Source organism: Vipera ursinii, assembly GCF_947247035.1.
Source record: "Vipera ursinii genome assembly, chromosome: 3".
Lineage (NCBI taxonomy): Eukaryota > Metazoa > Chordata > Lepidosauria > Squamata > Viperidae > Vipera > Vipera ursinii.
The window spans coordinates 208,086,737-208,113,442 of record NC_139516.1 but is presented as its reverse complement, the minus strand read 5'-3'; the positions used below and the strand labels follow the sequence as shown (position 1 = coordinate 208,113,442).

The 26,706-nt window shown below is 41.4% G+C and overlaps 2 protein-coding genes across 2 annotated transcripts in view; one reads left to right on the top strand and one right to left on the bottom strand.

Annotated features, from left to right (window-relative positions):
* Positions 1 to 1,026: 1,026 nt before the first annotated feature.
* CHRAC1 (chromatin accessibility complex subunit 1) lies at positions 1,027 to 4,282 on the bottom strand. Its single transcript, XM_083360139.1, has 3 exons — positions 4,130 to 4,282; positions 2,303 to 2,429; positions 1,027 to 1,699 (listed from the first exon to the last, which is right to left on the bottom strand). Exons 1-3 carry the CDS (start codon positions 4,274 to 4,276, stop codon positions 1,590 to 1,592), a joined length of 384 nt encoding a protein of 127 aa, XP_083216265.1. The 5' UTR covers positions 4,277 to 4,282; the 3' UTR covers positions 1,027 to 1,589.
* A 785-nt stretch (positions 4,283 to 5,067) lies between these two features.
* Positions 5,068 to 26,706, top strand: part of TRAPPC9 (trafficking protein particle complex subunit 9) — a 333,658-nt gene continuing 312,019 nt past the window's right edge. The window contains exons 1-4 of the mRNA XM_083358203.1: positions 5,068 to 5,160; positions 10,617 to 11,217; positions 22,812 to 22,957; positions 25,896 to 26,024. Of these exons, the coding sequence (XP_083214329.1) occupies positions 10,634 to 11,217; positions 22,812 to 22,957; positions 25,896 to 26,024 (859 nt within the window). The 5' untranslated portion in view covers positions 5,068 to 5,160; positions 10,617 to 10,633. The remainder of the gene's footprint in view (positions 5,161 to 10,616; positions 11,218 to 22,811; positions 22,958 to 25,895; positions 26,025 to 26,706) is intronic.

The window sequence follows — 26,706 nt, the reverse complement described above, 5'->3', positions numbered from 1 at the left end:
TCCGGAGTCACTGGATCATAATTTGTTGGCTTCTGACAAATGAGGGAAGCCGGATTCGCTTAATAGCCACATGATTCATTTAACAACTTCAGTGATTCACTTAACAACTGTGGTAAAAAAGATCTCAACACTGGACACAACTCACATTCAGAGCCACCATACATAAGAACAGAAATTTGTGTCCCAGTTGTGGTTTTAAGTCTAGGACTGGTCCAGTTGTATGATACGGTCTATTTTTTACAAGATCTGATGTAAGGAGCTTGCTATCGTAAGAACTTAATTTGGAGTAACTGTTCACACAACTCATGATTTCCTTAATCTGTGTTTTATTGAATCGGTTGCTTAGGGCGTCTTGTATTTTGGGAGCCCAACCATGAAAACCATTTTATCAGGTGGTGGAAACACAGCCTAAAGCGTGCCCCTTCTGAAGTTCCTGAAATGGCTGGAAGTGGGCTGTGAGCCATATAATTTAGGTGGAAAAAAACACCCAGTGATTTTAAGTTACAAGATTTTTTTTTTTTGTATTGTGCTGCTAAATGGGCTTTCTCTCGAAGAACTTGTAGGCTACAGAAGTAGGTGTGAAAAACATCTATCCTCCACAAATCTATCTAGCCCCTTTTCAAAAAGGCGGTGGCACTGGTAGCACATGGCGTAGTTCACATCTTTTATCTTGAATCTTATATTTTTCTATCAATTTTTTCCCCTTTCTAAAGAAAGGGATTAATTTTATTGTCTCGCTGCTCAGTGCCTACCCCAGAAAGGGCACTGATTTGGTTGGAATACTCAAGTCTTTTCTCTATCCACATACACAAACGGACCAAAGCCTGTGCAGAAAGATAGTATATAACTCAATTATGTTATCTGACCAAAGCCTCACTTGATGTTTGGTAGGTGAAAGAAATGTTTGGTATAAAAAAAAATTGTGTTCTTTTACTCAAGTGTTCTGCTGCATAAAAATCATCTCAAACCACACAAGGATCCAAACCGATTCTCCCCACCTCCCAAATTCACGTATTCATGCAAAACTGCAGGATTTTCTTTATTTACATTGGTGTAACATTACTGTACATAGGAACTGATGACATTGAAAATAAATTATTTTTTTTGTTTTCAACATAAAGACAATTTGAACACCAACAGATCCTAGTGTAGCTTATACACAACTATTCGTAAAAACAGTTCGCTTTTAGACTATTTTTTTAGACTATTTTTTTTACCAACTTACATTGAAAGAAAACAATATTGGCATGTAAAAGGAATTACCCACTATTAGATTTGCCCAATGTGAGCAATCAAGATGGTTTATTCTGTATTGAATATACAGGATTTGGTTAACCCAGATGTTTTGGTATATTATAAGTACTCATCTATATTATGTTTATAAGCTGAAGATGAAAAAACAAGGGTTTTTCTGCAAGTATGTTCAGCCCCACTTGGAAGTCTTTGCCATACTCTGCAGGGCAATTGTACACAAGACGGCAATTTCAACTCTGGACGTTCACTGGTTCAAGGATGCAAGAATTCAGTTGACCACAAATCATTAAAGAGTGCGCACATACAAAAAGGTCACAAATCAACAAGCTGTATTGTCAAGATGCTCCTTCAGCCTCACTTTCCTCCGCTTCCTCCTTTGTCACTTTTCCTTCTTTTTCAAGCATTTTTAGGTATTTGCTTGCCAAGATTTTCTTTGGCACAATATCTGGAAAAGAAAATATCTTTTCCATTAGTTTACAAAGCATTTTCAATCACTACAAAAGTAATTTGCACCCTGTACTGTCTACTGCCAGGGTTTCCATTGAACTATAATTACAGAGTTTTCAGAGTGAGATCGGTGGCATATACATTCGATCAATCAATCATTCTTGCTTTTTGCAAGAAGGCCACAATTTGGGCATCCCAATTTTTCGCGTAGCCATCTGTGATAGGTTTTAGGTTGGTAAGATAAATTTTTCATTATTTTTATTAAGAGTCAGATTAAAAAATAATGGTACACAACTACAACACGAGAGATGAAATTACCAATAGAGCCTAACATACCATTAATTTATTTACAGGATCTACCAGAGATTTGCAACTAATTATTTCCAATTCTCAATAGTTTTAAAAATAAGGAAACAAAATATCCCCTAAAATAGGTTTGTTTGTTTGTTTTTAAAAAGGGTTGGGATTCTTCCTCAACTCGTCAATAAAAATATAACCCAAAAGTTTGAAAAGAATGACATGGAAAAATTCCACATTCCCCTTTCCCCTATTTTAGGGATTATTTCATATCAGTTACAATTCTAGCAAAGTAAAGACTGACCTGCAAGGAACTGGAAAGTATCAGAGGTCTCTACTGCTTGTGACAGGTCAGTATATGTTAGGGCTTTGTGCTTGTTGCCCTGGCCATGCTTGTAAGCGTAAGTAGCTAAGTACTGAACAAACAGCTCCTAAAAGGAAAAGATTGTACTTACAGTTCAAACATATTAGAGATCAGACTATAGTTGGTTAATTACTGTTGAACGGGGAATTCTGGGAGTTGCAGTCGGGTCTAAGACAGCCATCCCTGGTCAACTCGCGCCACGGTGGAAGAATTACACCAATATCAAGGAAATGGTGGAACAGAATCATTAAAGAAAGGATGCAGAAGGAAGGACAACATGAAATGTGAGTGACCAAAATTGAAATAATTTTTAAATTACTCTAAATAAATTGAATTGTTGAATTGTCCCATGGCGAGTTGTCCTGTGGTGACTTGGACACGGCAACTTGTCCCATTCCAGTTGCAGTCCACACAGACAAACAAAACAAAACAGAAAACAGAACAATGGAGTTGGGAAGGGACCTCAGAGGTCATCTAGTCCAACCCTCTGCTCATACAATCCATCCGGTCAACTCACAAAACTTGTTTTTATCGCCACGCACGTGTATACGTAACCCAAACTAGACTGTGTTGTTTCTCTGTGCCACATATGTGGGTATGTGCATAATTTTGTATTTTTGTCATATTTATGTAGCGTATATTGGAGGTGATGACCCTTTTGAGAGCTGAATGCAATGAAACTTTATTTTAATGTAAAAGATTCTCATTCTATTCTATATTCCAGAGATCCCCAACCTTGGCCCCTTTATGACTTGTGGACTTCAACTCCCAGAATTCTTCTGGGAGTTGAAGTCGACAAGTCATAAAGTTGCAAAAGTTGAGGACTCCTGCTATATTCTATTCTATATTCACTATACTATACTAATACTTAAAGTAAAGGTAAAGGTTCCCCCGCACATGTGTGCTAGTCGTTTCCAACTCTAGGGGCCGATGCTCATCTCCGTTTCAAAGCCGAAGAGCCAGCGCTTGTCCGAGGACGTCTCCGTGGTCATGTGGCCGGCATGACTAGACGCCAAAGGCGCATGGAACGCTGTTACCTTCCCACCGGAGTGGTCCCTATTTTTCTACTTGCATTTTTACGTGCTTTCAAACTGCTAGGCTGGCAGAAGCTGGGACGCGTAACAGGCGCTCACTCTGTTACGCGGCACTCGGGATTCGACCCGCCAAACTGCCGACCATCTGATCGACAAGCTCAGCGTCCCAACCCACTGAGCCACCACATCCCTATACTAATACTTACACTAACATAAATACTATACTAATACAAATACTATAGAAATACAAATGATACTCTACTACACAGGAGCCCCTATACCAGGGGTAGGCAACCTCGGCTCTTGTATGACTCGTGGACTTCAACTCCCAGAATTCCTGAGCCAGCCGGCTCAGGAATTCTGGGAGTTGAAGTCCACGAGTCATACAAGAGCCGAGGTTGCCTCCCCCTGCCCTATACCATACCAGACAAATGGCTGTCCAATCTCTTCTTAAAAGCCTCCAGTGTTGGGAGCAGCCACACCTTCTGGTATTAAGCCGTTCCGCTGGTGAATTGTCCTCCCTGTCAGGAAGTTTCTCCTCCTTAATTCCAGGTTGCTTCTCTCCTTGACGAGTTCCCATCCGTTGCCTTCTTGTCGGTCGACTGGCTTGGCCTTCAGTCTGGAGATGGGAGCCTCCAGATGTGCGGCGGCGGCCCGAATTCTTCCCCTCCCTCCCTCCCAGCCGGCACAGCTGGACCGTCCTCGCTTCCACTAGGCTCCCCGGGGGCCCTACCGTGGCCTTGGCGGTGAGGAAAATGGCGTCCGGGTTGATGCTGGAGACTTCGGGCGAGCTCTTCATTATCACCCGGGTCCGCGACAGAGGCAGCGACACCAACCGGTTCTCGCCCCCGCCAGAAGCTCCGCTCCACCGCGACGCCATCTTCGGTTACCTCAGAGCAGGGACATATGCGCACGCGCACAACCCCCCCCCCCCGCGGTTGGAAGCGCCGCCCCGCATTTCGGGATTTGTAGTTTCCGCCTGCCGCTGAGCCGCGGTTGCAGGGCTAGGAAAGGACTACGCGTCCCAGGAGCGCATTGCGAGTTACGGCGCGACTGGAACGTCGCTCGGCCTTTCACAGGAACCAATCGGAGCGCTCCGAGAGGGAAGACTACGCGTCCCAGAAGGCAGTTCGCTCGCAAAGCTCGCCCCGGAGGCGTCCCAGAGCCAGGGCGGCGAGGTAGCTTTGCCTCCGCGCGCCTAATTTCGTAACCCCCCCCCTTTCGTGGCTTAATCCAGGCTTGCCACCAACGCCCGCCAGGCTAAAAAAAAAAGCCTAACGGAGGTTAAAAGGAATGCAAGTTGTCAGGCGGTTTGAGTTTGCCAGCCGTCTTCCCGCCTCAGCCTTATGACGCTTCCGTGGGAGCAGCCGGCTGTGGGTGATGGGCCTGCAAGTCGCACCTCCCAAGGGGGAAAAAAACCCTCCTCGGGCGCTAAGTGGGCCAAAACAGACGTACAAACAGGCCTCTCCGAGCTTTCGTACTAAAAGCATACCGAGGGGGGAACGCCCGCTCCCTCCCTCAGAGGAGAGCGACCGTTAAGATTTTAAACGGTCGCGCTCAACCGCCCGCCGTCGCCATGGCGACCGTTCAAAGCTTCGCGTAGGAGACGGGCGCGCATGCGCCTCCCGGCCCGAGGGTTTGGGGGAAAAAAAAACAAACCTCGAGGTTTGGCGCCTGCGCAGTCAGCCGACGCCCGCCCCGCCTTCCGTCTGGAGCGACCGACAGAGGCGGAGGAGGCGGAGCTATTACGTCGGCCCGGCAGTGGTGGGTGAGCCGCTGGAGCCCCTCAGCGGGGAGGGAGGGAGGGCGGGCGAGGGCCGGGGACGCTGGAGGGAGCCGGTGCCGGGAAGGTTGGGGGGAGCCGAGCCGCCTCTTCCCTTGGCTGGGGGGGGTTGAAACTCCGAAATTGTTCCCTTTCTCCTTCCGGCACCTTCCTGGGCGGAGTTCCTCTCGGGATGATGGGAGTTGTGGTAGCCCAAGCAGACTTTGGGGGAGCCTGGCCTACAGTCTGGGCCCAGGCAGCCTGGGAGGGGGTGGTGGCGGGGGCGGAGAGGTCTTCCAGATGTTTGGGGTCAGGCCTCAGATGCAGGCCAGGAGAGAGAGAGAGAGAGAGAGGGAGGATGGAGGCAGACGTCCAAAACATAATAATAATAATAATAATAATAATAATAATAATAATAATAATAATAATAATAATAATAATAATAATAATAATAATATAAAGTTGGAAGGGACCTTGGAGATCATCTAGTCCAACCCCCTGCTAAGGCAAGAAACCCTATACCATTTCAGGCAAATGGCTGTCCAATCTCTTCTTAAAAGTATCCAGTGTTGGAGCATTCGCAGCTTCTGGAGGCAGGTTGTTCCACTGGTTAATTGTTCTAACATACATTTATTGATTGATTTAGATTTAGATTTAGATTTAGATTTAGATACCGCCCTTTCCCGAAGGATTCAGGGCGGTTTACAGGATATTTAAAAGAAAATCAATACAAAAGTTAAAACCAAATTAAAAAAGATTAAATGAAACCCTGAGAGAAAATAAAAAACCCAGTTAAAATTTTAATCCCATTTATATCCTGCCCTTCTCCGAAGACTCAGGGCGGCTTACAAGCTTAGCAGTAGCCTTCATTCTATGTATATGCCTGCTTATTAGGGCTTTCGCCCCCCCCAAGCGGCATTATTACAAAGTCAGCTTATTGCCCCCAACAATCTGGGTCCTCATGAATCAAGGTACTTGATTGGTTTTGCAAATTGGGCCTCTTCCCTTTGATGCCTTGGAGTCGACGCCTTGCTTATTGCGGTTTACTTGGTTGTGCCTGGAGGCCTGACTTGTCCTTTTTTTTTCTTTTTTTGCCTTATGCCTGACATCTCTTTAAAATGCAGGGAGTCCTCGACTTACAACAGTGCGTTTAGTGACCGGTTAAAGTTACTGGTGACTTTGTGACCGTTTTTCGCAGGGATCCGAATTCAGACGCTTGGCAACTGGGTCATATTTTATGACGGACTGTGGCTGTGACCCCGGAGGGGGATGGGGTGGGGAAGGTCACGTGATCGGCCTTTGCGACCTTCTGGCAAGCAAAGTCAGTGGGGGAAGCCAGACTCGCTTGACAACCCTGTTACTTGCTTATATAGGATGATTCACTTCGCAACTGCGGCAAGAAAAGTCATGGAATGGGGCAAACTCAATTAACGAAATGTTTCACTTGACAACATAAGTTTGGGGCTCAATTGTCGTAACTCGAGGACTACCTGTATGTATCCGTGGGTGGACAAAGGCCGGTTGGGACATTCATATGGGGGACCTAAAAGTAGGATTTGAAGCAGGGCAGTGTTTATGTTTTTAGGTGTCCAGCTGTTCTTTCATAAAAGTCCATGCTTCATTTTCCCAGAGGCAAGCTCCTTAATAAGCCTGCCCTGCACAACTTTTCCTCCTGTACCTGTTTCTGGAAGATAATCTCTTTCTAATTTTGGTGTTGTCATTAATGACCAATAAGGTAAAATTTAATATAGCCTACTCTTGTGGGTCTGGAACAAACCTGTGGCAAACCACTTCTCTACTGTCAAGAAAACTACATGGTGATGTCCGTGAATCCATCAGAAGTCAAGCTGAACTCAAGGATATTTTTTAGTTTTTAACTGAATTTAGTAGAATATGGACACCAATGAAACTGATAAATGCTTGATTTACATCTGGCTTTACAGCTGGGCAGTAAAATTTGTGGCAGTCCAGTATATTAGGGCTTTTCAACTTTTTCACCCATTGTACCACTTTTAGGATATGGCAACATCCGAGTACCACCAGTAGCCTAGCAAGGTGTCAAAAACTTGACCCCCCCCAAAAAGGAAAAAAGTGATGAAGTACAGGTAGTCCTCGACTTACAACAGTTCGCTTAGTGAGTGAAGTTACAATGGCACTGAAGAAGTGCCCCCCAAGCCACAGCCGAGCAAGACACCTGCCTGCCCGCCTGGCGGCGCTCTTCCTCCTGTCCAAGGTTTTCATTGTTGTGAGGATTGGCAGCGGGTGTGGGGTGGGCTGTATTTGGTTTTTATCCCCCCCCATCTGCTGGGTGGTTGCAGCAGGTTTTGGTCCCTTCACATGACCCTGGGACACTGACCGTCATAAATATGAATCAGTTGCCAAGCATCTGAATGTAAATCACCTGGAGATGGTGCAACATTCCAGCTGATTGGCGCTTCTTCTGGGCTCAGCAGAAGCACCAGGATCAGCGCTGAGCTCCAGCTGGAGCCTGGTGCTGATCCTAGCGCTTCCACTGAGCCCTGACAGCCCCGAAGAAGCGCTGATCCTGGCGCTTCCGCTGAGCCCCGACAGCCCTGCAGCTCCAGCCGTCTCTCGCTCAGGCTTGTGTGGTGCTGCCATCGGTTCAGCTCATTCCCCTCCCCCGCTACCACTTTTCTAGGATGGTTGCGTACCACCTGCCAGGTGCCAATGTACCACAGGTGCCCGTACCACTGGTTGAAAAGCCTTGCAGTATATACATAAATTTAGTCCATCTATGCTCATTGAATTTAATAAGGATTAAAAGGTAAAGGTTCCCCCCACATGCGTGCCAGTTGTTTCCAACTCCAGGGGCCGGTGCTCATCTCCGTTTCAAAGCCGAAGAGCCAGTGCTTGTCCGAGGACGTCTCTGTGTCATGTGGCTGGCATGACTAGATGCCAAAGGCGCACGGAACGCTGTTACCTTCCCACCGGAGTGGTCCCTATTTTTCTACTTGCATTTTTACGTGCTTTCGAACTGCTAGGTTGGCAGAAGCTGGGACGAGTAACAGGCGCTCACTCTGTGACGCAGCACTCGGGATTCGACCCGCCAAACTGCCGATCTTCTGATTGACAAAGCTCAGTGTCCTAACCCACTGAGCCACCGCGTCCCTTTAATAAGGATTATTAGCCTGCAAACTACTTTTATTAGCTTGCTGGGAGGGAAGATATCCATTTAGATAGGTTGCTTGACATATTAGGAAGAGAAAGCTTCAGTTTTCCTCTTCTAATTAGATTATTCCCTCACATGAAATCCCACTTACTTTTTCTGTGTAGCCCCTGGTTGCTGCATGTAGAAAAGTACATGGAAAAAAATCACAGGTTTTACTAGATGCTTCAATTTAGTCATGTTTCAATTTTTTTATTAAAGAAAAATGATTTGTAGTTAAGGCTGTACTCACAAAGTAACAAACATGGACTCGTCTTACCCGCTAACTAAAATATGATTGGCTGATTTGTGGCTCTGTGTTATGTGAATCCAATCAGTGAACTTGTTTGGTATTTGTTGCAAAAGCAGGCAATTCATTTAATTCACTAATTGTGGTTTAGTGCTGTGTGGATCAGTCAGTATATATTAGCATTCTAGTTTTGCTGTTTCATCTTCTAGTCCAGGGGTGTCAAACTGCCGGCCCACGGGCCGGACGCATCATGCGGAAGCCACGCCCACCCCATTGCTGGCAATGGCAAAACTGTCCTGATATGTTGTGCGATGTCACGTGACGTCGTGAGTTTGACATGTCTGTTCTAGTCACTTTTCTGAATAGTCCATATTCTGCAACTTAAGGAGTGTATTATATTTCATCCATATTATCAGCCATTGCTGTACATTCATATGGAAGATGGAAGCTAGGGTGCACCATTACATGACATGCCTCTAATGTAAATATTTATAATATATTCCAGCCTCATAAAATCCTATCTCACAGGAGACATAAACTTTCAAAGCTTGGATTTCTCTACATTTATTTATTTGTTATATTTGGTTGCCGCCCATCTCACCATGCTGTGAGATATTAAGTTAGTATCTGAATGGGAAACAATTTCTAGTATTTCCAGTAAACCAAAATTCAGTTTGCTTGTTGCAAGTTTTGGTGTATTCTTTAAATTGCCTATAAACAACATAATGGGGTGATGTCCATCTCATGTATTTCACAGGATCAGTTTTAAGAGGTATGAGGTAAAAAGTGACAGTACAGATCTGTGTCTTCTGTGGATGATCCAGTAATGTCTTTTGGTCCCAGTCTCACTCTAAAGCATTCTTTGGTTCTGCGATGGGATGAAATAGCTGCAAATAGGAGAGTATCTTTGGATTGATGTTAAGAAATGGTCAAGTTCTTATAGCAATGGCACGTAGGCTTGTATACCTCTTCACAGTGTTTTACAGTCCTCTCTGAGCAGTTTACAGAGTCAGCACATTGCCCCTAGCAATCTAGGTCCTCATTTTACCGACCTCGAAAGGATGGAAGGCTGAGTCAACCTTGAACCCTGTCAGGATCGAACTCCAGGCTGTGGGCAGAATTAGCCTGCCGTACTGCATTCTAACCAATGTGTCAACCTTGCAATGGTCCTGGCCGAAGCCATTTTCCTCATTTCTGGTTGCCACAAGATTGTGTGTGTGAGTGTGTGTGGGGGAAATGGGAAGTTTTTTTTATTATACTAAACAGTTTTCTGTCCCGTGGGAACCAAGGTCATTTCTGCTTTCCTCAGCTGGAGAGGACAATCCTAATGTTAGAAAGCCCGCCTGGATTTTTTATTGGGAAACGTAGTTGATTGCATAGCCAGGGGGTGGGAACTGTAACATTGTCTCTTGGTTTCAGTTTTGACCAAGCGGATGCTTTGTATCCAACAAGCATGTTCTTAGAGGAAAACTCAAGCCTCAAATTTCTGTTCCAATTGGTCTCATTTATTGGAACCAGGACACATTGCATCACCATCGCTTTTATGAGATTAGCCACCTTTGGCTTTAGGATAATGAGTTCAGTTCATCCTTATAAGATATTTTGTTGTGTTTTTCTTTCCCATCCATTACTCTTCTGTTGTGTCTTTCAGATTGGCCTATTTAGAAAATCTCACGGATCTTTTCTTTGAAGTAACTAAACTTTATGCTCAGCTCAGAGGAATCTTTTTACCAAGTTTGCAGTCTTTCTGCTGAAGAGCAAAAGTATTTCAGTAAATAATATCAGCGTAACGCAATAAAGTAAGACCTTAGTAAACCCTGATGCATCATCCTATTCTTCTCTATTCCAGTGGGACTAAGACTCCATTGCTGCCTACTGTTTAAGAAAATTCGAGGTTTTTATGGTTTTATGTAATAGGTCTCATATTTCCAAAAGGCATCACTCGTAAAATCAATACTTCTTAAGTAGAGAAATGCTGTACATTTTTCCTTCTATATTTGATTAAGTTTTATTCCCTCTCTGCTTTATTATGTTTGCATTAGCATACTGAAGCTGCAAAATGAGCATCCCGGACTACATGCAGTGTGCGGAAGATCATCAAACTTTACTAGTTGTGGTCCAGCCAGAAGGGATTGTTCCTGAAGAGAGCTTTTTTAAGATCTACAAACGAATCTCCACAGTGAGCCAGATCAATGTCCGTGACTCTCCGCGAGTTCTTTATATCCGCTACAGACATCATTACCCACCAGAAAACAACGAATGGGGAGATTTTCAGACACATCGCAAAGTTGTGGGATTAATAATCATCACGGATTGTTCCTCTGGAAAAGACTGGCCTCAAACTTTTGAAAAATTCCACCTTCAGAAAGAAATTTATGGCTCAACCCTTTACGATTCCAGGCTGTTTGTCTTTGGGCTTCAGGGAGAAATTGCAGAGCAAACTCGTACCGACGTGGCATTTTATCCTAGTTACGATGAATGTGAAAATGTGGAAAAGAGAATTGAAGACTTCATTGAGTCTCTCTTCATTGTATTGGAGTCCAAGCGTCTTGACAGAGCTGTCGATAAATCTGGAGATAAGATCCCACTTCTGTGTGTTCCTTTTGAAAAAAAAGATTTTGTCGGCCTGGATACAGACAGTAGGTAAGTAGATTCAGTTTATCTACAGAGCTTCTAAAAAAATATTTGTCCCCCGATGTGGAGAGGAGAAAATATTTATTCCTGGAAGAACTGGTGTAATTATTATTATTTTTTAAAAATAGAATTTATTTATTTATTTAATTATTTATTTATTTAATTTATTAAATTTTTATACCGCCCTTCTCCCGAAGGACTCAGGGCGGTGTACAGGGCAATAAATATCGAAATATAAATACAAAAGTTAAAAAAGATTAAATAATTATGCCCAATATAATACAACAATTAAAACTATGTTAAAATCAAATCCAAACCCCAAACCCATCAGACCAGGCTGGATTGTTCAAATAAATAAGTTTTTAGATCGCGCCGGAAGGAGCGAAGGTCGGGCGCCATCCGGAGCTCAACCGGAAGATGGTTCCATAAATCCGGCGCGCCCACAGAGAACGCCCTCCCCCTGGGAGCCACCAGTTGACATTCTTTGACCGGTGGCACCCTGAGGAGGCCCTCTCTGGGAGCGCACTGGATGGAGGGAGGTTGACGCCGGCCGCAGGTGCTGCCGTAGGTAATCCGGACCCATTTGTAATATTCATACGCTACCAGCGATTAAAAGTTTTCCAACATTTTCAGTATGTTCATTCTCAGATTACGTCTATTTACACTTATATCCAGCTGCGGTCATCAGCCCTTTGCAGTCTACACGATATAGTTAAAAAAGTGAAAACGTGAATCATAAAAGCCCAAACTGAAAGCACATTGCAACCAAAATAAAATACGTAAAAATAAACCAGACATAAAAATGGATAAATGATAATATCCTGACGGAATATTTGTAGCTCAGGGTCAAACGGTAGGGTCCTTGAGGTTTTTTTTTTTTTTCTTGCAGGTGTTTCATTATTCAACTAGGTAACATTATCACTGCTGCTGGTTTCTAGTGGAAAGAATATACGTAGCTAGTGTTGAACTGCGGAGCCCTTGATGCCCTCTGAGCGTGGTGATTGATTGATTTGTTTATTTATTAAATTTATATGCCATCCCTCTCAGGATCATGTACGTGCCTCTCGGCAGGCTGTAGTTTCCCTGCCGGTTTCATTACCCCCAGAAGCACTGATGATGTTACCTTGGCAGGTAATGAAATGTCAGCAAGTAATGTTGGGAACAAACCACGAAACTCCACGCAACACCAAGGGCTATTTTTTTAACATCTTTCGGAAAACGAAAGGAGAAGGCTATTGTGGTCCTCACTGGGAGACTATTCCAGTACTCTGGCACTGCTGCGGGGAAGCAGTTGGTTTCTTGGGAATGTGAGAAAAATACAAATAATGTCCAACTGTCGTTGAAATAGGGAGTCCGTCAGGGACCCAGATGCCTAGTCAAAAAATAACTTTCTGGGTCAAAACCTACATTTTAAAATTGTTTCCAGAAACCCGGTGCAGGGTACTGAGAATCGATGTTACATCATCCCAGCACAAGATGCCAGTAAGCATGCAGGCCACTGTATCCTGGACCCCAATGATGGTTCCTGAGGCAGTCTTGTGCAGAATCATTGTAGTATTCTAATCGAGTGGTAATATGGGCATGGGGTACCTTTACCGGTCCCCTTTTGGTGCACTGGCTAAAGCTGAACACAGTTTTGTAAAGATTTTCAGACAATTTGGCTACTTTGATAATGACTCTACTAACTCTTGGTAAATCAATTTGTTTTTGTTGAAACAAATTACGTAGGAAGCGCATCTGAACTTGGTGGATGCCTTCTTTTCACCATTTGTTCTTTACATTGGTTTTTAAATTGTTTTAATTTTTGTGAGCTGCCCAGAATTGCTTAGATGAGATGGTTGGCCATACAAATTATAATAATAATAATAATAATAATAATAATAATAATAATAATAATAATAATAATAATAATAATAATTGTTGTTATTATTATTATTTTTATTATTATTATTATTATTATTATTATTATTATTATTATTGTTATTGTTATTATTATTATTATTATTATTATTATTATTATTATTATTATTATTATTATTATTATCATCTTATGGAATATTAAGAGACCCAACCAAATTGCTTGTTGTACGATACAAGAATTAAAAGGAAAAGAGAAGAGACACCCAATTTGAATACAGGCTTCTCCGTCATGATTCTTAATTTTGCTCATGAGGGACTTTGTTAAAGAGTTTTTGAAAGTTTAGCTGTACGATGTCTAAACAGATCACACACCATCCACATGTTTTATGATTTATTTTAAAGTACCGTAAGTCCAAAAGTTACGAGAGGAAAAAAAAAGACTTGCTTAATGAAGAATACAGCAGCAGTGTAAACACACACATTCTTTCTGCTAGGCAACTTGTTCCCCAGATAAATATTTTCATTTATGGGTAGATTAACATTTCAGAAGCTCATCTCTTTTTCATTTACAGTACAATTTAATTTGTACCTGTTGGCCTGGAAGTGATTCTTATTATCATTAACATGGAATGATTTAAGTATAGCAATTTCAATTGTTATTTCAGTGAGCAAAAACGGAGGATTATTGAAGTAATTTAAATAATTTATAACCTTTGAATGAGGATATAAATTTATAGTTGGGGAATCATTCAAAATTAACATGCTTAAAACCAGATTATTTAGTGCTGTTACTCAGCAATTCAAAGTTAGTTCAATATCTTTTTTGTGTGTGCAGTGGCTGATCAATGTATTGCGGAAATACATTTCCTTAATAGTAGGAGAAAGTGGCTATAATTATTTTGTATCAGAATATTGATACTGAATAATGCATATTATGGTGATACATTCAGAAAATAAAAGCAGAGTTCTTGCAATGCTCTCCGGCCCAAAAAGTAATGGTATTTTTTTGATTGGAATATGTGATATATGTGAAATTATTCCCATATTACCAAGGATTTTCAGTCTGTACACTGGAATGCTTTGTATAAGTAGGATGAGAAGCATCCTTCAATAAATTTATATAGTTAGATGTGATTAAAATGTTATGCATACAAGTAAGCACTATACAGTATCTACACAATTTGCAGTGACCTCGATCAGTCGTAATGTTAAGCCATAATATAATTTGCCTTTTTCTAATATGCTAACCCATCCTCTCTACTTTGATTACCTTGACTGGTTTCTTTCTTTCTTGATTGGTTGCCCATTACATTATTTGGTGGCCCATTACATTATTTTGAGCATTAAATGTCACTCATATAATGAATATGTTCTTCCCTGCAGATAAGGATATTATGGAAGTGTTCTATGTTTGCTTAAGTTTATTAGCCCTGTATCGATTCAGTTTGTTTCTATTTACTACAGTGCTAGCACAACTACAGAGCAAGCGGCTTTTCAGAGCTTATTCTAAAGACAGAATGCTTGCTTAACTTCTGTGGAATGGATCTAACCACTGAGAAAAGTTGGAGCTGAGACTGTTGTGATAGAAATAGAAATAAAATGCAGCTACTTATACAGTAGCTATGTGCAACTATGCATTTTTTTTACCTCAGTGTGTAACTCTGGTTAATTTGTCTGTTTTGATCCAAGATCTTGATAAACTTTAAGAAACTGTATTTCTATGCAAAATTTTCTTTTAAAATAGTTAACAATTCTAAGAGTTCTCTTTTCAATATGTGTGAATATGCGCATATCCCGTCTATTTATTTATTAGGTCTGTACTTTGAACTTGAGGACAACAAAATAAATGGGTGTACGCATGGTAGTAAAGCAGTAGCTCTCAAAAGCAGCTTTGTCTTTTCTTAGGATCCTGTAATTTCCCTCTATGTTTGGTTTAAAATGTTCCTAATAGTTGTGTGCACCCTGTAGGATTCTAAGTATTTTTATCCCTTTGAATCCAGAACCCTAGTGTTTATGCTTGCAGTTCTTGCTCAGAAACTCAGAAATTTGAAGCTGAGTCTAACTCTTACAAATATTCTGAAATTTATGCTTTCTGATCAATACACTTTTCTTTCTCATTTCAAAGGTGCGTTCCTATTGATGATACTGCCTTGAATACAAACCACAATAAAATTAGTTCTGTAAGGATTTCACTCTGGATCCCACCTCTCCCAACAGTATTATTCCATACTTCAAAATAAACATTTTGAAATCACTGGGAATTTTGAGAGCAGTGTATGATGTGATTGATATTGGTGTGTGCATCATTTTTAAGCATTTCTTGGCGTCCCACTGTCCATGGTGCTGAAGTAGAAACATTTTAACTTGCCACTGTTCCTTTTCTGTTCAGACCGCTAAGAATGCATTGTACATGTTTTGTGTGAATCTACTATTATCTTCATTCATAGATAAATCATCCTTAACAATTCTACAAAGTTGCTTCCAGAATAGATTAAATGCCCTAGCAAGAGTTTTAATCATGTTTCGAAAGAAAAGCAAAAGTGGGGATTTGGTTCATTTCTAGGAAACACGAACACCCAAAAGATGCAATTTCATTTATGCTCCGCACTAGTGTGAGAATTGAATCCTTACCAACATGTCATTGTCAGTACCGACAATCTTAATTAGGAAGCCTTAGTCCGGCTCTTATTTTCTTAATTACTGTAATGGAAATTAGATAACTTTTTTCTATTTTCCTCTTTATGTATAGAGGCCGCGCCTTCCTAAGTCTAGACGGGAGATCCCACAAAGCATTGTGGGGAATATCTATGCAGATTCTCAGTCATCCAGGCCATGGTTGTCCCAAAGGTGCTTTTTTTTTTTTAAAAAAAAGGCAACTGGACTTTGTTTTTTTCCTTGAAGACTTCTTACTTCTCATCCAAGAAGCTGAAGAACTGAAGAAGCTTCTTGGCTGAGAAGCAAAACATCCTCAATGAAAAACAAAAAACAAAAGTCCAGTTGCCTGTTGAAAAAGCACCTTTGGGATTGTGGGGAATAAAAAAAAAAGCTAAGATCCTATGGGACTTCCAGATCCAGACTGACAGGCAGGTACTGGCCAATCAACCGGCATTGTGGTAATAGACAAGAACCAGAAAGCAGTGGTAGAGTTAGAGGCAGCAGTGTTAAGTGACAGGAGCATGAAGAAGGAGGATTATGAGAAGCTGGAGAAATACCAGGACCTGAAGGAGAAGTGGAGCAGATGTGGAAAGCCAAGGCCAAAGTAATTCCAATGGCGATAGGGGCATTCTGGGCTTTCCCTTCCTAAGCAGGGAGAGTGGTTGCAACAGATCCCAGGAATGACATCATAGCTCTCTGTCCAGTAGAGTCCAGTACAAGGAACAGCTGAGATACCGCGTAGAAACCTCAAACTCCCAGGCCTGAGGACCTGTTGGAGGATCTGAGATTGAGGAAGACACATACCACCACCTGTTCGGGTGAGAAGGGAATTACCGTATTTATCGGCGTATAACACGCACCGGCGTATAACACGCACCTCATTTTAAAAAGGAAATTTCAGCTGCAGCTTCGGATAATGGGTCATTAACATTATATCGGCGTATAACACGCACACATCATTTGCCCCCTATTTTCAGGAAGAAAAAGTGCGTGTTATACGCCGATAAATACGGTATTCTTTTTTTTATCTAGCTTTTACGAGATGGCATACTAATCACTAGTAACGTTGGAAACATAACGTGGTACGGCACCAATCATCGCTTTCTACTCTCCACATCACGATGAAAAATAATTGAATGTCATACTCAGGACACGATTTAATACAACACGTTATTAAATAGACTTTGTTAGATCTGTCTATGTGTGGCTATTTTAATTTTTTTTTTCTATTCCTGTATGTCTCTAATTTTGTTTTGTTCCTTCCTTTCTTCTTTCTTGTTTTTTTTCCTCTCATACTGCCCTGTGAGTGTGTTTTTGGGTCTCAAAAGGTAGGCCTTTGATCACATTGTACTGTTTAAAACTAGCTAGCTTTTGTATGCTGCCTTCTTCTTTTGCCATCACTGAACAATGTAATGTTGCATTTGTGTGCCTTCCTATAATATGGCAATTTTATTTAAATGGCAATTGATTGCTGCTGCCTGAATTTCCATTGTGCTTTTCATTCTTTTGACATGCGTCAGATGTTTTTGACAGCACTTTTCCTCACATATTTGCCTTGTTGAGTTGGAGAGATTAAAATGTTGTAGTAAAGTAATGTATCTTTTGATACTTGCTGGTTTTGCATTTATTTTGTTTCTTGGTTTCAAATTTTACAACAAATTTTAAGTTTCCGCTTGTTCACTTTCAAACTGAAAAGATTACTTCAGCGTAGAGTAAATGTTGCTGGCTTTCGGAAGCCTGGACGATGTTACAGTTGTCAGTCATCTAGCTAAGCATGTTATCTTACCTTGAATTTAGTGGGCATTTGTTTTGTAATTTTTAACATACAGATCTTCACTAATTCATTTTTGCATGCATTTTTTTTCTTTGAGGATGCAATGATGTTTAATGACTTCCTGATTGTTCAATTTAATACTTATCCAGTTTAGGAATGATTGATACATATTAAAAATTTCTGGCTATTGTAAAAGATCACATCAGTCCACTAAGGAAATTGCTGCATTTGAATTTGTGGTTACACTTCTATGTATGGAGAACAATTTCATATCCCTTTGCAGGCTACAAAACGCACCATCGTACTTGGCTGGTTCAGATGTAATGCCAAATAATGGGAGTTAATCTTGGGTTTGCATTTGCCTTCATCTCTTTGCACTCTACTGATTTATTTATTTTTTACGGTAAGCTTGTGTATAGCAAGCTACTAACTCTGCCAGCAATGCAGAAAATCAATAGCTCACAGGTGATTCAGAAGCTTGGCTTTTCATACATAGAAGCATCAGATAAAATCATGGCCCTAAATATTGGGTCGTTGGTTTGTCTAGAATTTCAGACACTGTTTCCATAAAAAAAGCTGTTCACAGGATTGGCTTTGCCTTTATTCAAGATGTATACTTTCATGAATAGTAGATAATTCCTGAGTAAATCCCTATTACTGATGGGATATATTCTTTTGACCTGTATTACTTAGAATTTGGTGGGATTTTGGCTTCTCTTTCACACGTGGGTAAAAGACAAATTGTTCGTAAGAATTCAAGTCCTGAATCTTTGTCTTCAATTAGTGAGCCTTGGTGGAGCAGTGGGCTAATGCCTCCTTAAGTAACACCAGCTGCCTGCAATTAGTGCAGGTTCGCATCCCACCAGGCTCAAGGTTGACTCAGCCTTCCATCCTTCCGAGGTAGGTAAAAGGAGGACCCAGATTGTTGGGGGCAATTAAGCTGACTTTGTAATAATGCCGCTTGGGTGTGTGTGTGAAAGCCCTAATAAGCAGGCATATACATAGAATGAAGGCTACTGCTAAGCTTGTAAGCCGCCCTGAGTCTTCGGAGAAGGGCGGGATATAAATGGAATAAAAATAAAATAAATAAATAAAAAATTTATTGGGTTTTGTTCCAGCCTGCTCACTCATCCTGTGCCATGGGTGAACAGGCATCCTTATCCCATATTCTTTTAGAGTAGGCATAACGCAACTCATAATTTTCTTGAAAAATCTTGGCAATTGTCATCAAAATGTGGTTTCTAAATTCTGGTTTGACAAGCACGGAGAGCCAGGTTGGTGTCGTGGTTAAGGTACTGGCCTAGAAACCAGGGAAGTATGAGTTCTAGTCCTGATTTAGGCATGAAAGTTGGGGTGAATTTGGGTTAATCCCTCTCTCTGAGCCCAACTCACATCAAAGAGTTGTGGGGAAAATAGAAAGAGAGAGCAATATTACTGTACGTTCGCTGCTGTGAGGTATTTATGAATAATACTGTAGATGCAGGAGGGGAAAAAATCTAATAAATCTAATAAGTAAATCAAAGAAACTGGAAATGTAAGGTTCAGACTCACTCGTATAATCGACAACTACTGTTTTGTCATTTGGACCCAGTTGATTTCTTCTCATTGCATGTTTTTCTAGTTCTGTGGGTTGTTTTTTTTAAAAAAAAATCTTGAACAAGAATTCAACAAGAATTTCACCCAATGTGCTTTTTATGTACCCTCAATTCTCTGCTCCTGTTTATTATTATTTTTTTACCTTGCTTAGGTAACTACTGAATGCTTATTCAGATAAAATCCTTTTTTGCAGCCCACACTTTTTGGTCTTGGCTTTTATTATATTTTACTATACGATGATTATATAACGTTGTATTATATTTTTAAACCATCCTTCAGCTGAAAAGGACATTGGAGTTGTCTGTATCTAGTCCAGGGGTCTTCAAGCTTGGCCCTTTTATGAGGTGTGGACTTCAACTCCCAGAATTCCTCAGCCAGGCGCGCTGGCTGAGGAATTCTGGGAGTTGAAGTCCACACCTCATAAAAAGGCCAAGCTTGAAGACCCCTGTTCTGGTCTCTCAATGGTGCACTTGTCACTGCTGTAACTGGTCCATTTACCCTGTTGCTGGTCAGAATAACAAAACCAATAGGATTATGTGGAAAGCAGAAAAATAGAACATTAAATTCCCGTTCTCATTCTAGGTGGGTATCCTCTGGGTGGAAAGGAGGATAAAAGTTAGATGACAGCAACAACTAAAGTTGAAAAGAAACATTACTGGGAAAGATTCTACTAAATGGAGCTGGTCTTTTAGCCGAGCAGATGGAATCTCAGCTTAGCATTTACACTCAGCTATAAATAAAAGAGTTTTGAGAAGATCTCTAGTGTCATTTGATTCATTCAGGCATACCTCTGCTTTTTTTTTAATTAAGATTTACTGTATAGATTATCTGGTGGTAACCAGATATCCGTACTTAATTTCTGTCTGAATGGCTTGGAGTTGCAAAATAATCAGATTTGCCAAGGGCACTGCTAATGGAGCTTTATGACTACAGGACTGAAAAGCATATCATTTTCTTTCTTTGAGCAGCAAAAAGTAATAATAATACACCACTGACAGGAAGAATTTGCTGACCCAATTTAATTCACTAAAGTTTTTAGCGAAAGTATTCTTTACCTTAGTTACCTTAACAGATTATAGTGCATGCACATGCACTTTTCTTTTAGTTGAAAATTCCATTAAGAGAGGAATAAGCGTGACAGTAAGAACAGAGCTACTAAGAAAGAAATGAAAGGAAGCTTCTGAAGCCTTATATTTAATCAAACCATTCGACTGTTTAATAAGAGTTTGTCTGTTTTGACTAGTGACAGATCTGCAAGGATCGGATCTCTTGATTTTCTTTTCAGCTGGAGCTATTGGGAATTTAAACTTAAGATAAGAACAAGATGAAATATGTCTTAAGACTAATGTAAAATACATCCCTATAAAGAAATCATGTTGCCTTTTGCTAGTAAAAAAAATAATCTACCAAAAACATACTTAGCATTTTAAAACATATAGCAGTTCTTACTGCTGAACATGGTAGGCAAGCCAATGAAATATGAGCATATGCTAATTTAAAAAATGAAAATGCTCGTTGTGTCTTGTACTATTGTACATTGTTTTTTTGTAAAATGCAAGCGTGTCCTGCATGATTGCTTTTGTAAACTAAAAGGAGATAGAATGATTTGTTTTATATTTAATTTGAATATGCAAGATGCTGTACTAAACCTTGCTGTTAAAAATTATGTTATGTTATCTTTGTTATGTTAGGTTACATTACGTTATGCTACTGTATCTTTATGTCATAAGTATATCTATCTATAGATTAACTAAAACTCTTGTTCCTATAAGCTTTAACTGAGCAAAAACGTAGTACCCAATAGGACAAAATTTGCAGAATGCATATAGAATTCAGGACCCATGATTCCGTGGAATTGAAATTTGGCGAATTCTATAAAAAATGTATGACATAAACCTTATCATAAAGCAGTTTATGACATGAAAAGTGTCATAACCTTTTCCTGTGCTGATGTCTCAATGTGTTACACAGTTCAACGTCGGCTTCACTGTTTATGACATAATATTATAGAATATCATAAACACTTCCTTTGCTGACAGTTGCCTGTGCTATACACTTCAATGTGGGCTAAACGGTTTATGACATAATGCGAAATGTCATAAACGTTTCCTGTGCCGATATTTCATTGTGCTAGTTCAACCTGGGATATTTTCAAGGCAGATACATCTCTGAATGTATCACAACTTTTCCAGGGAAGGCAGGTCTGTCATTGTTGGAAGACACTGAGGAATCTGGTAAGGAAATATTTCTGAAAGGAAGATCCAGTGGCTCATGTATGTCTCAAAGCTACCTGTGATAAATATAATTGATCCATTTGGTGTACAAATTACTTTATTCTACTCTGTTTTATAAATGCAATAAAACTGCAATGTTATTGTATGAGAATAGAATAGAATAGAATAGAATAGAATAGAATAGAATAGAATAGAATAGAATAGAATAGAGCTGGAAGGGACCTTGGAGGTCTTCTAGTCCAGCCCCCTGCTCAAGCAGGAGAATTTATACCATCTCAGACAGGTGATTGTCTGGTCTCTTCTTGAAAATTTCTAGTGATGAAGTGCACATGATTTCTAGTGGCAAGTTGTTCCACTGGTTGATTGTCCTCACTGTCAGGTTTAGGTATACCTACTGTTATTTTTCTGTCTTATTTTTGCAGTATTTCAGCATTAGTGATTTTTTCCCCCGCAACCCATAAGAACTTGTAATATGAATTGTCAATAGAAATCGGTAATAAAACTGAAATTTTAAACAGGACGATCATTCTATTGAGAGGAAATCAACTGTGCCATAAAATGTGTAATGAACCTATTCATAAAGATAATTAGTTTTTTAGGGAATAATTTTCTCATTTATCGGCAAATAACACCTTCAAATTTGTAGAAATTAACTTGCCATTTTAAAATGCCGTTTTCCCTCACCTAATCTGAAGATGTGGAATGAAGTTTTAGTTCACAATTGAATGATGCTACATTGTACAAATCATTTAAATACAGTCCGTGCATGAACGAAAGTGCACGCCCTGAGTAAGACGTGTCACCGGACGTTCTCAAAAGATTGCAAACCTCAAACTCTTTTGTCCTGAGAAGGTGTAATAAAAAAGGGGTCGGTATGGAACATCTCCCTGCTACTAAGCTTGGAATTCATACTGAGTCCATCCAAAATTATTTTTAAGCATTGGTCTTCCTAACCTTCATATGATACCTCTCTTTGCCAACACAGTAAGTGCTACTTGATGATTAATTAAAAAGAAGAGGTTGTTAATTAAAAGAAGAGGTTCACTCAATTCCACGGCTAAAGTGGTGCACGTTGGACTTTTAGACAAAAGGGCTGAGAAAGTCATTGATAGTATTCTGCGTACACGCTGCAGGTTTGTTTCCAAGAATACAGTATCTTATTTTCTGGTACCGGTCCATGGCCTGTTACGAATCAGGTCTCACAGATGGAAGTGACCAGTGGGCTCCCTCCCTCCCCCCCCGTCCGTGGAAAAATTGTCTTCCATGAAACCGGTCCCCAGTGCCAAAATAGTTGGGGGGCTACTGCCGTATAGTGAGTATTCTGATAGCTGGGAATAGGCTTCTTAGCTCTCGGCGAGGATCTTTGACTGCTTGTCAGTAAGATGCAAACTCAAGGAGGCGACTAAAGCAAAAAAATAAGACACACTCTGCTAGAACAGCACAATTGAACTAATTCTGTACCGTTTGTTTTTTTTGCCTCCTAGACATTATAAAAAACGATGTCAGGGTCGTATGCGGAAACACGTTGGGGACCTTTGCCTACAAGCCGGGATGTTGCAAGATTCCTTTGTTCACTATCATATGGCTGTGGATCTTCTCCGTTCCGTAAATGACTTTTTGTGGCTCGGAGGTAGGGGATGATAGTGTTGGAAATAAAACATAATTGTATCTAAAAGGCTTTGGGGGGCACGACCTCTGAGATGTTGTTGTTGTTAGCTGCGAAGTCGTGTCCGACTCATCGCAACCCTATGGACAACATTCCTCCAGGCCTTCCTGTCCTCTACCATCTTCTGGAGTCCATTTAAGCTCACGCCTCCTGCTTCAGTGACTCCATCCAGCCACCTCATTCTCTGTCGTCCCCTTCTTCTCTTGCCCTCAATCTTTCCCAGCGTTAGGCTCTTCTCCAGTGAGTCCTTCCTTCTCATTAGGTGGCCAAAGTATTTGAGTTTTAGCTTCAGGATCTGGCCTTCTAAAGAGCAGTCAGGGTTGATCTCCTCTAGGACTGACCGGTTTGATCGCCTTGCAGTCCAAGGGACTCGCAGGAGTCTTCTCCAGCACCATAGCTCAAAGGCCTCAATTCTTTGGCCCTCAGCCTTTTTTTATGGTCTAGCTTTCACTGCCATACATTGCAACTGGGATATTATCACATTATTTAATTCCTCTATTTTATTGGAAGACAGCTGGCAATTCAAAGTGTACCATTATTCACCACCCGGAATTGCCGCATTAATGATATGGATGGCACGTAGAAATTTAATAAAATAAATTATTAATCATAAGCAATAATAATAATAATAATAATAATAATAATAATAATAATAATAGTAATAACAACAACAACAACAACAACAACAACAATAATAATAATAAATAAAGGGTCACAATAAAATAAATATGGCTCTAAAATTCACAGCAATTTGTGATTCTCAGGGGATTCCCTTTGCGCAGAGAATGGGAGCTGTTCCAGAAAATAGTAGAGAACAAACGCCTCGTTTGTGTTTTCTTGAACAGACTTTGGGATGTTCTCTGGGCTTTTGGATTATGAAGTACGAAATACTATACAGACAGCCTTTGGTTAACAACCACTCAATCAGAACTGTTCGAAACTGCAACGGCGTTGAATGAGTGGTACTTACGACCAGTGGTGGGATTCACATATGTGAACAACTGGTTCTCTGCGTGAATGCCGCTTTCGGAAGTCCGTTCTGGGCCCGGGCATCAAAAAATTTGCTACCGGTTCTGCCGAAGTGGTGCGAACCGGCTGAATCCCACCACTGCTTACGACTAGTCCTTGAAATTCCAGACATCACAGCATCCCCCGTGGTCATGTTGTTAACGATCCAGTCGCTTGGCAACTGGCCGACACTTAACGACCGTTGAAACACCTTGTGGCCCTGTAATCCCCACTTGTGACCTTCCCTGCTGGCTGCCCACAAGCAGCACCAGTGAGTAAGCTTTGCAATTTGCGACAGAATGTTGCTCCCATATCCCTGACTTTTTCTCCCGAGGAGCCTGGCTACCGAGTACCAGATCTCACGCTGTGTAGCGCGTGCCCGTATGCCTGCTTGCCTGCCCACCCAGCTGCTCTTGCGCATCCTGCAACAGCCACCCTCTGACCCAGCTAAATGTGTGCCGTGCCATAGCAGCTACCCCTAACCTTGCATGTATAAATAAGTAGCACCTCAGCCACCTGGATGCCTTGCCTTACTCTGCAGTAGCCGCTCCCGGTGGCTGTGCTTGCAGGGCACCTCAGCAGCCAAGATACCTGCCTACCTGGTTGTTGGTAGCTGTCAGAAGTTGCCAGGCGGTCTTCCGTTAACCATCCATGATCCTCCCTTTAACCAAGAAAACAGGGACTGCTGAGATGGCTGTTGCTAAACAGTGCGGTCTCACATGACATTGGCGCTTGATGACTTGCATCGGTCAGCGATGGAAATCCATAAAAGTTGACCGCCTCTGTCAACACCATGGTCAAAGCAAGGACTGACTACCTGTAATATATGGGATAAAAATTCAAGCAAGATTTCTTAGAGTAAAAAGCATGCTGAAATAAAGCTTGCAGACCCTTGAGTTTTGGGGAAGTACTGTTAATGCGAAAGCAAAACGTTGTCCAAATTATTTGATATATTCGCTGTAAAAAGCGGTTTCCTCTGTTTTTTGGCCAGAGGATTAGCTCTTTTCTCTTTTCCACCTTCTGATAGAAGAAAAGCTGAATATTATTTATTTATTTATTTTATTGGATTTGTATACCGCCCTATTCCCGTAGGACTCAGGGCGGTTTACAGGGCAGTTAAAACCATGAATACAAAAAATTAAAAACTATTAAAACAATTAAATTAAATTCAAGCCCCAAGAGTAAATCTAAAACCCAGTTAAATTAACAACCCCACAGTCTGGACCAAACAGATCGAAGAGCCAAGTTTTCAGGTCCTGGCGAAATGAGCGAAGGTCGGGGGCAGTCCTAAGTTCCGTGGGTAGTTGGTTCCATAGGGCAGGCGCACCCACAGAGAACGCCCTTCCCCTGGGAATAACCCGCCGGCATTCATTAACCGGCGGTACCCTGAGAAGGCCTTCCCTGTGGGGGCGCACAGGACGATGGGAAGATGATGCCGGCAGCAGGTGTTCCCTTAGATAGTCTGGACCCAAGCCATTTAGGGCTTTTTAGGTCATTACCAGCACCTTGAATCTCACCCAGAGGGCAACCGGAAGCCAATGTAGCTCATGGAGAAGAGGTGTTACACGGGAGTATCGGGAAGCTCCCATCAAAACTCATGCGGCTGAATTCTGCACCAGTTGAAGCCTTCGGGTGGTCCTCAAGGGCAGCCCCATGTAGAGGGCATTGCAGTAGTCTAACCGGGAGGTCACGAGCGCATGAGTGACTGTACGTAGAGCGATTCTTGTGTCAATCTTTTTAGCAGCCTTTGGTACCTGAACCGCTTCCGTGCCTTTTTATATTCCTTGCATTTAATGTACTCTCTGAGATGTCTTATTGTCTTGAATGAAATTTGTTTATTACATGAACAGGCTGTGATCAAACTGCCATTAAAAGAGCTGTTTTTCATCTATAGCTGCTCTCGAAGGGTTATGTTCAGCCTCTGTCATATATCACTATCCTGGAGGTACTGGAGGTAAAATTGGGTCTCGCAAGGCACCAGGCAGTTCCTTTTCTGCAGAGGGAGGTAACAGGCACAGACCTGGTAAGCAAAAGCTTGTGTAGTTGTTATTTAAATTGCGATGGCATATATAGGTCTTGGCGTATTCGGGTCTTTTCCCGTGTAGGATTGAGGGTGTCTTGGCGATGTTTCGACGAGGTCCCACTCGTCATCTTGAGGCTGGTGTCTTCGGTTTCGTGCTCGATAAGATTAAAAATGCGAATCCCAGGCATGTTAAAATTAACATGCCGACACCAACAGTATGAACGCGATCTCCCCACCCCAGCGTTCCATCCTGACGTCGTTGGCAGTTAGCCAACCAAAGCTTGATCTTTTAGCAATAAAAACTGTTTTAGTTTTTCTTATTCCATCCCAGTGTTCGTTTAGTTTGTTTATTTATATAAACAATACGGGCCAAATCTTTTTTTTTATTATTATTTGGGCCGGCAAGGTGTTCAAAATACTCAAGACATATCTCCTCTACCTCCCGCCTACCAGACATCTGGAAACTAGCTACAAAAACCGACACCAGACCCACAACAACACAGGACGCCACTACCAATCATCCTCACCAGACTCAAACCCAAACCCACCCCATAGACGAAATGCAACCACCATCCAGAAGCCAAACCACGGCGGCACCTCCAACTGCTGCACCCCCTCCCGACCCCCACACAAAGCAAACTGACACACCATGAACACAAAGCCAGACCGCAAACTCGGAGCC

Coding starts and splice junctions, on each gene's coding strand:
- CHRAC1 (XM_083360139.1), bottom strand. CDS start 4,276: ATGGCGTCGCGGTGGAGCGGAGCTTCTGGCGGGGGCGAGAACCGGTTG. Junction 2,430..4,129: donor TCCTCACCGCCAAGGCCACG/GTAGGGCCCCCG, acceptor TTTTCCTTTTAG/GAGCTGTTTGTTCAGTACTT. Junction 1,700..2,302: donor TACTTTCCAGTTCCTTGCAG/GTCAGTCTTTAC, acceptor TTTCTTTTCCAG/ATATTGTGCCAAAGAAAATC.